Source organism: Microcebus murinus, chromosome 8 (assembly GCF_040939455.1).
Source record: "Microcebus murinus isolate Inina chromosome 8, M.murinus_Inina_mat1.0, whole genome shotgun sequence".
Lineage (NCBI taxonomy): Eukaryota > Metazoa > Chordata > Mammalia > Primates > Cheirogaleidae > Microcebus > Microcebus murinus.
The window spans coordinates 48,110,908-48,126,752 of NC_134111.1; the positions used below are offsets into that span (position 1 = coordinate 48,110,908).

General features: G+C 40.3%; 1 protein-coding gene across 1 annotated transcript in view; it reads right to left on the reverse strand.

Annotated features, from left to right (window-relative positions):
- Nucleotides 1-15,845, reverse strand: part of LRP2 (LDL receptor related protein 2) — a 188,309-nt gene that overhangs the window by 36,389 nt on the left and 136,075 nt on the right. Inside the window, exons 49-59 of the mRNA XM_012781883.3 lie at nt 14,456-14,751; nt 12,349-12,865; nt 10,911-11,063; nt 10,278-10,448; nt 7,282-7,505; nt 5,870-6,047; nt 4,683-4,879; nt 3,727-3,972; nt 2,917-3,045; nt 1,768-1,887; nt 470-586 (exon numbers count right to left, since the gene is read on the reverse strand). Of these exons, the coding sequence (XP_012637337.2) occupies nt 470-586; nt 1,768-1,887; nt 2,917-3,045; nt 3,727-3,972; nt 4,683-4,879; nt 5,870-6,047; nt 7,282-7,505; nt 10,278-10,448; nt 10,911-11,063; nt 12,349-12,865; nt 14,456-14,751 (2,348 nt within the window). The remainder of the gene's footprint in view (nt 1-469; nt 587-1,767; nt 1,888-2,916; nt 3,046-3,726; nt 3,973-4,682; nt 4,880-5,869; nt 6,048-7,281; nt 7,506-10,277; nt 10,449-10,910; nt 11,064-12,348; nt 12,866-14,455; nt 14,752-15,845) is intronic.

Genomic DNA, 15,845 nt, shown 5'->3' on the forward strand with positions numbered 1-15,845 from the left:
TTCCTCAGAAACCAGAATTCTGCAATTTTTAATGTTTCCTGATTTTCCTAAGACCCAACACTTAATCTGTAAGGAGCTATAAAAATTACTTGGGGTTTAGGATTCCTATCCCAGTGCTCGGATCTCTACCCTAGGGAGCTATGGTAGTGTTATTCCTTAGGGTGGCTTTCTGTGGAATGGCAGGAAGATCAACGTCTTTATTTGTATACAGGTCCAATGCAAATTAAAGTCTGATGCTAAGAAATGTTGGAATTAAAATCAGATTTTTAAAAATTCCTCACTATTTTCCCCTATTTATATGATTGATCTAGAATTGCTATGAGTCAAGAATAAAGCATAGAAGTTTCTGTGTTATGTGAAGGCTATATATTATAAAAATTACATGAATACAATTTTACTATAAAGAAGTCCCCATTCAGTCACAGTACAAGATTCTACGGTAAGCTTCTCAAAAAACTCTGACAGTTACCACAGTCCCGCTCATCTGAGTTGTCCCCACAGTCGTTGTTATGGTCACAGAGCCATCGAGAGGGAATGCATTCATGATTGGTACATTGAAACTCGCTCTCCGTGCACTGCCGGGGGACTAGAAAAGAAAAACACCAGGCCATCAGTGTGCACCAGGAACCACACACTGGCGACACCTTACCAGCTGGCCAAAGAGCCCTCAGTGGCCAATGCACTCCTGTGCCCCAAGCCCTAGAGCTGTGCTTGGATAGACCATTCATCCTCCAAAACTAGACCTTCCACCTCACTTTTGAGTCTGTAAAGAATGGCCTTTATTACACGGTTTGTCCAAACGTGATTTGATCTTAAATAAGTTTTTTCTTTTCTTCTTTTTTGCTTCCCTTAAGATAATTCTTGATTTCGTGAAATTCTAGATAATCTCTTATAGGATTCAACATGAACTTTTCCTTATAAAAAATAAAATTCCAATTAGATTACCCTTTTGTATAAGAAGGTCGTAGCTGACTGATATTTGCAGGTATAATCAGCATCCTAATTCTCTCAATTGCCTATAGTAAACGGTTATCACTTCTTACTTCCAAAAAGGTAACTAAACTTAGAATAGATTTCATAGTAATCCATTGGAAATTGACATATATCATGAATCAATGATAAATGCTCAGTGCAGGCCTTCATAAAAGTTGTTTCCAAAACACACCCAATTATTCAGGACTGTCCATCTGGTTTGGTGTGATCCAGACCTTTGGCTTCCTTTCCTCAACCTCCCTGTCCAATGCTTTGTAGTTGGCACCTTCAACTGTGAGAGAGGAACCAAAACCTGTCCTGTCATTTAACCATTAGCCCTCCTAAAACAGTCAGCTAGTCCAGGAAGGATAACCATCCAAACACAAGTTCTCTTTCCTATGCTATTAAGGTCATTTTGGGGAAAGAGCTGAAGAATCAGGGTCTTTGGTCCTGATTTTGTATTTCTATTCTACTTCTCTCACTATATTTGTCCTTGATTGTAAGGCACATCAAGTTCTTTTTGGGAAAAAAAATTGGGTGTAAACAAATTAAATCGATAAAAGATATACTTATGTAATTATTCTCCTCCTCAACCTTGATTTTAAGCATCTGAGATGACTATGCTGTTAGTGGAAGAGAAAGCAGAAATGTACCAACCAGCAGAAAGACTTCAAAGAGCTGTCATCTTGCCCACCAACGATGAATAGCATAGACAGTTGAATGTATATTTATGTACAAACAGCAAACATCACAGCTCTGGTGGCACATGAGGACCATATAACTATGAAAACTCACCACAGCCTTCCTCATCCGAGTTATCTCCACAGTCATTTTGCCCATCACATTTCCAGCGAAGAGGGATGCACTGGTGATTTTTACAACGGAAATCCCCCGAAGGATGGCATGTCACCTCCTCTGCAAAGCACAGTCATTGCAAAGACTTCATAAAGCAGTGGTGAAGAAATGTACTAGGTGGCACTGGCTTTTTTGTGAGATAGTCTGAGAATTATGTCACCACATTTTTGAAGCTCCCAGAGAGAGGAATGCCAGCAAGATTCACTGCCAATATTCCTAACCTATCTTATTGCCTGAAACTAGATTCATTCCCTTTTGTGGAAATTTTTCAAAAAAACGAATTGGTATCTGATTTGTAATTTGCAACAAAGGCCTGGGAAGAGAGGCTAAAATGATGCCACAACAAATAGAACATTTCTATCAGATTGTCTTCAGACGGTTAGACTTGGTGTTATTGAAATAATCCATCTTCTTCCTTGTCTCTCATCCAACTACACCCAACACACACACATTCACATTTTGGTTTTAATTAGAGTACATGCCTAATCTACACAAATTCCATATTTGGCCTTTTGTCCCTAAAATCTTCCCATGTTGCCAGAGTGACTATAGCTGTCCAATAGATGATATGGAATGTTAGAAAGACATTCAGAATATGAAAATCCCCAAATAACAAATATTCTGATTTAGAAATATCCTTTTTAGAGACAGATACAAAGTCTTTTCTCTACCCACCTTATAACAATTTCAATCAATCTATAAGATTAGACAAACACTTTAAACTTGTCAAGTATGAATAAGAATGTTTGGGAAAAATTACATAAGTTTAACACTTTAAACTTGTCAAGTATGAATAAGAATGTTTGGGAAAAATTACATAAGTTCGTAACATCTTAGTGTCTTCCCCAACTATAGCATCCTTTGGGGTGGGATGTCATTGAAGATGATATAAATTAAATTCCCCCAATAACCCTGCAAAACGCTACAAAAATGTAACGTGTTATTAGAATTATCAAAAGGGTTTTCGTTTTTTTTTTTTTTTTTATAGAGGTAAGCAAAGAAAAGACGACATGGGAAAGGAAGTCCACTCTCCTCTCTCATTCAATAAAGACTGCTTGTCGCTCGCCCACCCCGCTGCAGCCCTCCTACCGCAGCCTTGCTCGTCACTGTTGTCCCTGCAGTCATCGACACCATTGCACACGGCAGACTTGGGGACACAACGGTAATTTGTTCGACAGCTGAATTCCGTAATGTTGTTGCAGCGATAGGCAGGGCTCACTGAAAAGTGAGCAAAAAAATGAAAAAAGCAGAAAAGTCAGAACTGAAGGCATCAGAAGGCACCACGGTTTTCATATCTTGTCATATCCAGGATGTGGTGCTGACAAGTAACAATTTCCCTGTTACCAGTTAAATTGACCCTGGCAACATGTGTCTGTTTTAGATGTGATCTGTTTACCACCAGAAACAGAGTCATGGTTTTTGCAGTATAGCTTTGTCGGAGGAGAAAGGACTGGATCTGAAGTAAAAAGCCTGGGCTGAAGTGTTAGTGTTGCCACTAAATAGTAATGGCACCATCCACTTAATGGGAGCCTCAGTTTCCCCATCTTCAAAATGGGAATTGGTTAGTACCCACCACCTTCCCTACCTCACAGTGTTTCTCTGAGGCTCAAATCACAAAGCACTGGATATGTAAAATGTGAGTTCCTGGCATCATATTATGGACAGTTAGACATTTTATGTCTCAGAAGAAGGTGTTTGCCACTTCAGAAACAGGGGCTGGTTAAACCTGCCAGCCATATAGCTACACTTTGCATTGCAGTGCCAGAGTTTGCAGAGAGAAACAAGAGGGACCATCCCATGGGGCTATAGCAGGGGACTCCACGTCCTCTCTCAATCTACATGGAGGTTCTCCATGTCTCCCTACTCCGGTCATGCCATGTCCCTCCCACAAGAACTTACTGCATTCGTGAATGGGCTCATCTGAGTAGTCTCCACAGTCATTATCTACATCACACTTCCAGTCCTGAGGGATACAGTGGCCGTTGGCACATCTGAACTGGCCCGGCTGGCAGGTCCTGCTGGCACAGTGGGAACTGTCTTCATCTGAGTTATCCTCACAGTCGTTCACTGAGTCACACTGCCAGTGTTCTGGGATGCAGCGTTTGTTGGCGCACTGCCATTCATTGGACTGACACTTATGATTCTCTGAAAACAGGGGCATTTGGTTATCAGCTTGGAAGGCGTCAAGAATAGAAGGCTCTAATCTATGCTGATGAATCCTGGAGAACTCGACTGTAATTTTAGAGGACTTCGAACCTAACGTGCTTATTATCAACCAGTACTACTACATGGGTAGTTATTCCTTTGATTATTACTGTCTCCCAAATTCTTAAGTATCTTTTTCTTGCATACAGAATTAAGGGATAAGGACTGAATCCCCTGTTCTGTTAGGTACACCTTGTCCTGTCCCTGTTCCCTTATTGGACCTGGTTTTCAAACTTTGTGTTTTATTGCTGTTGTTGATATATTGTTTTTAGTTTGTAGGGTTTTTAGGGGGGTGGTGCCTTTTTAAATGGAAACATCAATCAATATTATAACTGAGAGTCCTTGTGTAAAATGGGGTTGGGAAACCCTCCCTTCATGCTCAATGTTAGCTCTTAAGGAGGACTCGGTGCCTAGCACGTGGTGAAGAACCACCGATATAGACAACTTATCTACTTCAACCATTTGCCTTGTAAAGACCTTAGGATTTTTAAAACACTTCATAAAAAATAGAGTTAGAGGGGCCTGTGAGTTTTCTCCTAGGACTTTGAACTTGTTTCTGGTTTATGACATTCAGGAAGTCCCCCCACAGAATCATGATTGTACACAATCGAGACAAGTGGGCAAAGGAGGCATAAAGCAATTCAACACACCACAAAGAATAGGGTCTTCATCAGAGCCATCAGGGCAATCTTGGTGAGCATTGCACAGTGTCTGCGGGCTGGTGCAGTTGCGATCCTTGCACTGGAACTGTCCCTGTCGGCAGAAGCGCTGCGGGCAAAGGACCGTTTCATCAGAGCCATCCGAGCAGTCTCTGTGGCCATCACATTTCCACCAGATAGGAATACACCTACACGGAGAAAATACAGCACTTTCTAGCAAAGCATGGGTGGGGAGGTTGGCAGCTGTCTGAGCAAAGTCAACACAGAATTCCAGGTAATGGCATGAGTTCTCTCATGACCCTAGAAGAGGACCAATTCAATCTCAATTACTGTGTTGTATTTTCAGAGAAAACATAATTTGACGAGATAGAATAGGTTTGCTAAGACCCAAATACATACTTAAAATATGTGTTAAGTATGACGATTAAATTCTTTCTACAACAAACAATGGAGTGGGTATTTCGAGCTGTGGTTCTAGAAGCAGTGACTGGTTGAGATTGTCTGCCAGGGTGATATTATCAAGGACATCTGGGTATTGGTTGGGAAACTAGAGGGCACTAACGATTCCTGAGTGCCTGTGTGATGACAGGTGCATGCTAGATTCTTAATCTCAGGTATTTCATCACCACAAGAATCTACCTTGCATCTCAGATGCTATGATCTAGGAATGACTCTCTCCGTCCCACTCTCTGACTCAGTTCCCCCTGAGTCATCAATGGCCTGTGGACATGGTTAGAGAAATAATCTGTGGCCATGTTTCATAACAAAGACAGATGATCAAAAATAAACTTGAATGTCAAACCCTGGCTCTTCTGCCACAGGTAACCAGGGAGCCAGGCCCATATAGGTGTGGAAAAGACAGTAAAATTCTGTCACTCCTGGGGGCTACTTTTCAGTACACACTTGTATATGCTCTGGTCCTGACACTCGGGACAATTTATTAGAAGGAAGAAATATACAGTTTGCTTCCTCTCTATGGATGCTTGCAAACATAGGCATAACGGTTTAGTTAAAAAATTCCTTCTATTTGTGGAACGAATTATCTGAAATTGGAGACTGAGAGTCTTAATGTGTTCTACACAAACTGAATTAATGAACTCCAATCCCCTGGAGCCTAGAGATTCAACATCTGTTCAAGGGATAAGAAGGCCTCGGGGAGAAGGAAGAGAGAGCCTCACTTTTGGTTGTCGGCACACAGGAACTGGGTGCTGGAGCACATGGGCAGGCAGTAGGTGCTGCCTCTCAGCGGAAGAGTGTGGAAGTCATCTGGACACTCGCAGGTGAAGCCTTCTCCTCCTGCTTTGATGAGGCAGAGATGAGAACAGCCACCATTGTTGGTACCACACGGATTGACCACTGGGGAAAAAGAAAATATGTGTTCATTTGCTTAAAAGGGGTCTCAAGCACAAATTAGCTGATTACCCACCTTGACATGATGATCATCACCTCTTAGTGAAAAATAAAAATAATTAGACTGGTTTTACGCTTTTCTCAAAAGCTCATAAATAGGACAGATGAGAGAGTTATATAAACAACCACCTTGTGCTTTGAGAAAACTCATTTATGTGCTACCAGAAGTGAGGCACACCCACTGGTGTTCTTGACTAAAAAAGATACGTATCTTAAAGTCCTGGGAGAGCAGGTAGTTGATTTAGCTTACATTCAAGTGGCCAGAATCTAAGTGAATCAATCTTTGTTTCTAGTAGATGTTATATTCATTCCCTCATTCCAAGGATACAGGTAACAGAAGTTTGGCCAAGATTAATATGGGTGGATAAACTAAGTAAAATCTTTACTCATTTTCTGGGTCACCCCTTAAAGGTGGAGATTAACTTGAACTTCTAATAATATGAGGAATATTAATGTCTGGAAATAAATACTAGATATCTTTATTTTGCCAATTCTTATTTTTCCTTACCTCCAAGTTTACCATATGTTTTAGCAAAACATCACAACAAAGCAGACCCATCCCCAACACATACTCCAGACCTTTGCTAGATTATCTCTAAATTATAACATGGCTTTAATTGCATGAATAGGAATACAAGTTCACAAAGAAAATAGATTCTCTAACTTATGAGACAATAAAATGCATTACTTTTGATGTTATTATCTTCTAGAAGTTGAGAATAACACCTATGATACATAATACAATGTCATAAACATAGACATTTAATAGATGTTTTATAATGACTGTAATTTTCTTTTAAAGTAGATGGATTAAGAAATGATTATAAATTTATTAGGTGTCATAATTGCATTATGGTTATATAAGAAAATGCCCTTAGTTTTCAAAGGGCTGAAATGTCATATTTTTAGCATACTTTAAAACACTTCAGTCTTCCTACCAAAATGGATAAAATGAACAAAAACCCCACATATTGATCTTGAAGAATGGGGCAAGATTTAAAAAAGAGTTCTAAGTAGCTTTTCCAGGAGTAGGAGGGAATAAATTCTAAAGATATTTGCATGCTCTCAACTCTCAGCATATGTTTTGAAGAAAATACTAACAAGGAACAACGAACCCTTTGTAAATCACAATAATCACATAACCTAAGGCATAACCCTAACTCCTCAATCACCCACTCACCAATTGGCTGCCTGTAGGGATGGTACACATGGATGTCAAACGGTCTATGTGTAGTGTTCACCAGCATCATCCTATTTGATCCATCATATTTGTTTCCCTTTTCAACTGTCCTTGTATTCCAATCTGTCCAGTAAACAGTGTCTTCAAAAATGGTAACAGCAAAGGGGTGAGGCAGCGTCCCGTCGTAAACCGTGTGTCGATGGTTGCCCTCCAGATCGGAGTACCTGTGACAACAGGAAGAAATAGTCACTCGAGGAGGAAGATAACCCCTCTCCCTCTAATAACTTTTGGGACAAATTAATGAACAAACCAATTAATAAAATTCTACCTCCTAGAGATAACTGAAGTTCAGATCCTCCCCCACACTCCTAATCTTTAATTAAAACATTAAAAAACTAAATTTGCAGGATTTATTTTAACTGAACAAAAGTTGAAAGGGTGCTCAAAGTGCATAGGAATTGACACAGGAGTTTCAATAATCACTAATTCCTAACCACAGCTGCTTTCCTGCGGGTGCAGCTAGTGTGGCTGCTGTAGGTTTATAAGCGCTTATGCTGAGGTTCTCCATTAAGCACCCTTCTGAAATCCTGGGGGGAGCTCCATTCTAGTTTGCTAAGTCACTGGAAGAAAGCAGAGGATAGCAATACAGAGCTGGAATTGCAAATTCTCATGAAGATTTCAGGAGAGACGCTATTCTAAGAGATAGGTGGGTTCTCAGTACAACCTGAGGGGAACACAACATACAGGCCTGGAGAGTGAACTTTGCATACACCATCAGCATACATATTTATTATCATTTATTATTATTATTGCATACATATTTATTATTAGTCATGCCATGGCAGTATTAATGAATACTTTTCCAGAAGAATAAACCTTCAGGGAAGGTTGTCTGATTTCATGATGACACAGAGCATCCACAGTGAAATTTCCAAGTCCTCTTAGTTCCAACATCTCATTCATTATTATGTGTCTATGCCAGAAGTCATTTCTTTTCCCCCCCCCCCCCTAGCAGAATGAGCTACTACTACAGAAGTCATTTCTAAAATACTGACATATTCAAAAGTTTTGGAACATAACATAAACTAAAACAAGAGGTAGAATGAGCTAGCAACTAAGAAACTTGATAATGTTAGCTATGTGATGTTAAAAATGTTCCCCAAAATATCATACTTCATGGTAACTTATAGAAGCCATAGGAAAACGTGAAGACCTGTTTGGCCTCTGTTGCTAAGAATGCAGGTAAATGACCAGAACTTAGTCACCAACTGTTTTGTGTTTTTAAAATCATGGACCAGAAAGTAGTCTTTAGACCTTCCCTTCCAGTCCTTGCATGATCTGCACAGAGATCTCAGACACCTCTAAGATTGTTTTTGTCAAGAGCAGAACAACAGGCACAACTCTAATGATATGTTGGTGCATTCCAGATGTACAAGGAAGCAGTTGGATGCTCTATAAAAATGTATTGCTTTATGTATTCTATGAAATATATTTCTGAATGCATTGCTACCTCTCCAAGAGGTGGTCAAGTCAACATGGCTACATGAATATCAAAGGATCATTCATTCCCAGTGACAGTGCCCAATATTATGATTTTACTTTTGGACTGAAACTCAACTGCCTGAATTCCAGCTATGCAAATAATCTGGATCAGATCTAATCAATAACTGAACATAATATCAAGCAGTTTAAAACATTTGTTTTTTGCCTCTAATGCTTTCAGAAACACTGTCCATATGTACACTATCCATTTCGGTTAAACCTACTAAGCTTTCAAAACCAAGAATAATCTACAAGACTCAAGTTGAAGCTTCTTTAAAGAATTTGATAATTCTAATTCTATATGAAATGGTATGGGAAACTAACTCAGTTCTTTGATACTCCTTTCAAGATAGGATACACACACTGTGGGAAGGGCCATGGGTGTCACTACTAGTGTATGACATTAAAATGACACAAATAAACTAGAAGAAATTTGGAGTAAGTTTTTATCTGCTATGGTAAATTCTGCAATGAGAATGCTAAGGGCTACCTTAGTATATCAAATGAACCAATTCAACAAAAGAGAGTTGTAGCATTAACCATGTATGCTATGAACACAGGACAAAAGAGTACTAGCATGTGTGCCAGGTGTTCCTTCATTCTCAGTGGCATGTTCCAAAAGTATGGGCTTAGAGAACTTCAGAACTTTCTGCAGTGACTTTGGCAGCAAAATAAATGTACTAAAATGACAGAATTTCTAAAAGCCTTTGAAATAGTTCTACTGAATTAATGGTACGTCTATGCATTTAAATGCAATAGGCTGTACCTGGATACATATTCATAAATGCTTACCCAGAAGACATTACTATGGTCCAATTAAGCCATAACTAGCAATGCCCCCAATTAACATGTACTGGTTGATTAATAAAGTATATTATCATTTCTACAATGACTTTTTCATTGAATAGCATATTTAACATGCTTTAAAAAAATTATTCTATTACCAGAAAGATGTAAATGCATTATCATATTGAATTTATGTAAATAGACTCTACTGCTTCATAAAACACTACATTATACTTAATCATAGATGCATCAAAGTATTTTAGGGAAATTCTTACCAACACTTTTGCTCTTTCTTTTTCTCAAATACTAAAATCTATTAATCATATATTTAGGAAGGGAGAGTGAAGTAAAGAGATAAGAAAATTAAGATGAGTTGACTGCTAAGCTAACTACCATAGGGAAGAGATTGTTAGCCCCATTTTCCAGATGAAAAAAATAATAACAAGTGAAAGCACCAGGCCATACCCTGATCTGTAACACTTTAAAATTCACTGTCTGTCAATTGCACCATACCATATAGCCCAGCAGCTTTAGTTAGAAGTGACATTGGAGTGACTTCCAGTACACAGGCCAGGTGGAGGATGCATGGGACTAACAGACAGGAAGCATAAGCCCTGAGGTTTGGAATAAACAGCTACCCATTATTTTATTCGCTTCTCTATACGTACTCGATGTAACCCAGGTGGGCATCTGTCCAGTACAGTAGATCATTGGTGTAATCAATGGTGATACCATTGGGCCACGCTATCTTGGTAGAGATAATCACAGACTTATTGGTTCCATCCATGCCTATTCTTGCGATGTATGCACGGCGAGTCCAGTCTGCCCAGTAGACGTACCTGGTGGAGCAACAACAAACGCTCAGTCCCTGATGCCCAAAGATGTCAGTTGCCAAAAGACATACCTTGTCTCTATTGAAAGAAATGGAATTTACATTCTACAGAGACTCTCAGAAAGGAAACAGAACTAACAGACAAAAGAGAAAAGAGAAAGGGGGACAACGTTCAGAACATGCTCCAGTATGAACATTATTAACTGTGGCTTTGACATGCAGAGTCCAGTAAAGAAGTGGGTCTTTTTAAACCACAGTTTTCTTTGTATGCTGCCAAAATATGTGATTTGGACAGTGAAAAGGTGTGCATGGCAAAGAAAGCAGAATAGCTGATGAATATCATCTGAAGAAGCCACGCCTTTACCCATTATACTAAACCATTTACCAGGCAGGAAAAGCCGCCTTGAGATAGCTACATGAACAGTATAAGGGCACGAAAGAGAAGCCCAGGATTACAGGGAGACAGTACCCATATTGAGGGTGAAGAGTGATCCCTCTTGGACGATCAAAGCAGAAGGTGTTGTTGGCATCCACACAGTGGCTGGCCAGGTTGCGGCGGTGTTCACCATTGAGGTCGGAGACAAAGAGGCCATCCAGGTGGGCATCCAACCAATAGAGCTTTCTAAAATGGAGATCCAGGAGTTACTATCATGGTCACTCCAGAGAGCAGGACCATATTTCCTGGAGATCATCAATCAGTATGCTTCTGGACTTGTAGTAGTGTCACTATATGTATACGTACTCTTAGTCAATGTTTAATTCGTTGTTCAGTAAGCACTGAGCACCCATGTCAGGCTAGCTACTGGTCAGGGAGAACTATGGAGCAAACTCTCCCCATTCCCTATTTCAGGGTTTTTACCCTTGAGAGGGCCAAATAGGAGGATGTGGGGAGAGCCTTCAGGGAGTCTGGGCTGCCTGCAGCAAGAATATTTACAGCATTAAGTGCCTGCAGCTTCGTGTCTGTTAACCACAAAGCCAACTAGTTTATGCTGCCAAGTAGCTGATAGACTCGATATGCAATAGAGATGTTAAGAAGTAAGGGTGACGGGAAACTTTTAGTTAAAACAGCAGTGGCCGACCTTAAAGGCCCTGCATTTTAGAAGGACTATCTCAGAACAAGAAAGTTTCTTTTAGGTTAGCCATTCTCCCTTTCATGACCAGCCGAGGCAAGCCTGTGCACTCCAGGGGAGCAGGGGTTGTGCCTGCCTTGCTCACCTCTAGATCCTCAGTGCTTGCCATCACACCTGGCATGGGCAAGTACTCAGGAAGCATTTTTTATTTTTATTTTTTTGAGACAAGGTCTCACTCTGCTACTCAGACACCCATGAGTGCATTTATGTCATAATAGCTCACTGCAGCCTCACATTCCTGGGCTTGAAGGATTCTCCTGCCTCAGCCTCCTGAGTAGTTGGCACTACAGGTACATGCCAAAATGTCTAGCTAATTTTTCTTTTTCCTTTTCTTTTTTTTTTTAGAGATAGAGTCTAAGCCTGTGTTCTTCAAACTCCTGGCCTCAAGTGATCCTCCCACCTTGGCTTACAGAGTGCTAGGATTACAAGCATGAGCCACCATGCCCAGCCTCAGGAAGCAGTTTTGAATGACTGAATGCATGAGTCATCCCTCAATATAATCTACAGTTACCTGAATGGCCAACAGTAATGGAGCTCTTTCCTCTCCTATGATACATCTTTACATAAGAAGAATACCATAAACTGTACAAATAACTAGATTTAAGTCCTATGGTATCCCATCTGAGTATTAAATACAAAGAAGAAAAAAAGCACGCAGAAGCAATAAATGTACCCACGTATTAGCCCAATTTGAAAAGATTAACTTCCTATCAAGATGAAATCACGGTTCCAATTTTCTTTTTTGAACTTTTAAAAAGCTCATCAGTGTTTTCTTACCTGGCAACCCAGTCTACAGCCAGACTTTCTGCACCTGGTAGTCTGTGGCTTATGATCGTCTCCCTGTTTGTCTTATTCAGAAACATTCTCTCAATGACTCTCCTCTCTGCATCAATCCAGTATAATCTCTTTTCTACTCGGTCAAAATCTAGTGCCACGGCATTGCCCAGTCCTTGCAAAATGAGGGAGTAAGAGTAGCCATCTGTAGTTAGGTTTCTCAAATAGTAACGGTTGCTAAATATGAGATAGGGATTGATGTTACTGTTCTGCCGGCAGGTCTTTCCATCTGGTTCTCGGATGTAGCCTGGGCCACACTTACAGATGTAGGAGCCTATTACGTTCTCACACTTCTGGCTACAGACATAGGGCGCCTCCTTGCATTCATCAATATCAACACAAGTCCGCTTGTCAGACATAAGCTTGTAACCAGGACGACAGGAACAATAGAAACTGGTGAGGGTGTCTGTGCAGTTGTGATCGCAGCCACTGATTGAAGGGTCATTGCATTCATTAATACCTGTGGGTAGAAGGCAGTTATTAGAGATGAGAAGAAAAGAGTCTAGCCAGGGTGCAAGTAAAACAGGTCTTTAAGGGAAAAGAAAACTCTGATTTGTAGGATCTTTCATCTCAGTGGTGTGACGATTCACACCATGGCCAATCTCAAGCTTTCAGAGTGACATCACTGAACACAGAGCTGCAAAGAGATGCACACATTTGCCTCTCGCCAGATGGCATGAGCTCAACATCAGGTGCAATACAATACTAGGTGAACCTCTGGCTGGTCCTGAGACACATGGCCAAGCTCACCCAAAACTACCTACAGCAGAAGGAGAGCATGTTCTTACGAATTCTCTACTCACCAAGGGGCAATAGGTTAAACATTACTTCATGCACTGCAAAATCCAGGCCTACTTCTGCCACGAGTTTACATTTCATTTCACATCTGTGGGCTACAGTCTTATTATTTGCAAAAGGAAGAGAGTTTACAAGATCACTAGGACTTCTTCTGGTTATAAGAGTGGAGATCAGTTTCTCTTCAAACTAAAAATTTAAATTTGAATCATGTACAATTGAGAATTTAATTCCTATAGTTTAGATAAAGCAAAATTAAAACCTAATGAAAATCTATTTTAATTAGGACTAAATATAAGAAAGTTCCCTATAAATTGTTAATAAATGAATAATATAAGTAATCACATTATTTTTCTTAATTTATTTGTGGTTTTTGAAACTTCAGTAGAAACTTATGGAAGTTTCCCTTGTAGCAGAGCAAATAACCAGTTTTTGCATGATTTTTAAAATATTATACATAGAAATTCCTTTCTCTAAATTTCCATAGCATTGTCTCAGTTTCTCTGTCTAGCATTTGATTTTTATGCTGCTTCATGTAAGTCTGATCTTTCCTATAAAACAGAAACCACCATGCACTTCTGGGTCGATTAGGGTTAGGTTACATTTAATGGGTGCTGATGACAAGTAATCAGTGGAATAAATGAAAACATATGGTCTCTCTCTCAAGTATTTAAATTTTTATTACGGAGACAATGACAACATAGATGAAACAATGATAGCAAGGATTAAACACCACAAAGCATGAAATGCCAATATTATAGAGGTCAAGATGGTACTAAGCAAATAGTACCCGTATTATATATTCACGACTGCTTTCCTTGTGGTGACTAGGGTGAGAGAGAGATCAAAACTCTCCCATTCAATCACCCAAGGAAGAAAATGAAGAAGAGATTAACGAGTCCTAGCAGAGGGAGGCTTTGGGGAACAAGTCATTCCAAGGATTCAATGAGAATCAATGCCATTCTCTTCATCTTGGGCACCTTATTTAGCAATGATCCTAAGTGATGACCTGAATATTTGTTCATCTTTTGTTCTCTCTAGCGACAGCCTAACTGAAGAATTAGTCCAAAAATGTTTGCCTACCTACCTTATGTACCAAAAAATACTTGCCTTTTGCTATATGAGCAATAGTAATTTTCTGGTAACTTTCTAGTTAGAAGACAGATGGGAAAGTCTTTATAAGTAGTAACGGCTGGAGTATCCACATTGAGTCTCGAAAAAGGGGAGATTTTCCCAAATCTTCCCTTATACCCACCACAGCCTTTCTCATCACTGTTGTCGGAACAGTCATCTATGTGGTTGCAGAGTTTCCCCATCTCGATGCAGTGCCCGTTGTTGCACTTGAACTGATGAGGGGGGCACGTGGCCTCGGGGGTGTGGCACAAGTGCTCCAGCTCATCAGAGCCATCCCCACAGTCATTGTCTTCATCACAGACGAAGTCCCGATAAATGCAGCGCCCGTTCTGACAGGTGAACTGGTGTGCTTGGCAGGTCGGGTATGAACAGTCCCTCTCGTCGCTATAGTCACCGCAGTCATTCCGACGGTCACACCTGTGTTAGAGACCCAGTGCCACTTTCAGAGAGATTGACAACAAACCTCAACTCTCCCCCACTTGGGCCTTTGCATCCTTCTCTATCCAGCTGGATGCCAGATCAACCTTTCAATAACAAGATGACCAGTCCTCTCTCCCCCAGAATCTGCACCTACCCCACTAATCCCAAACTTCAGAAGAATTCAGTATTTAACAGTCCACATAACTTTCCCAGGTCCTGGTGCTACCACTAGAAATGTGCTAGAGCTACTAGAAATAATTGCATTCATTTTTTTCCGTAGTTGGTACACTAATTAAATGCAACTTTGGCAATTTTGGTGTATATCAGATCTATTCATCAATTAATGAGACAGCTTAGGCACTAGCCATATCCTGGGTAACTATATGATATAAGTGTCCATACCCAAGTGAAAACTCACAGGGTGAGTGCTTTCTTTATATTAGAAAGCATCTTCCCATTGGAATAATGTTTGCATTAGCAGTCGTAATCTATATTTCACTATAATATTGCTGCCATCTGTTGTGAGCTATGGTGATGGAAAGGAGGGCAAACTAGAAGATTAGCATGGAATATTGGAAAAGAAGGAAGGCATGTTATAGTACCAAAAGCTATCTTGGGACCCAACATTCCCAGGCATCATCAGGACAGTACAGTTTTTCCTGAAATTCTGTGAGCCACTCTAATTTAGATCCAACCCAAAAGGAAAAAAGTCAATTAGGCAAGCAAATCACCAAACTTTCAGGCAGTATTGCAGAGAATTGCTCACCATCAGTCTTATCATGCATGTTTTTTTGTTTGTTTGTTTGTTTGTTTGTTTGTTTGTTTTGAGACAGAGTCTCGCTTTGTTGCCCAGGCTGGAGTGAGTGCCGTGGCATCAGCCTAGCTCACAGCAACCTCAAACTCCTGGGCTCAAGCAATCCTCCTGCCTCAGCCTCCCTAGTAGCTGGGACTACAGGCATGCACCACCATGCCCGGCTAATTTTTTTTTCTATATATATTAGTTGGCCAATTCATTTCTTTCTATTTATAGTAGAGACAGGGTCTTGCTCTTGCTCAGGCTGGTTTTGAACTCCTGTCCTCAAGCAATCAAC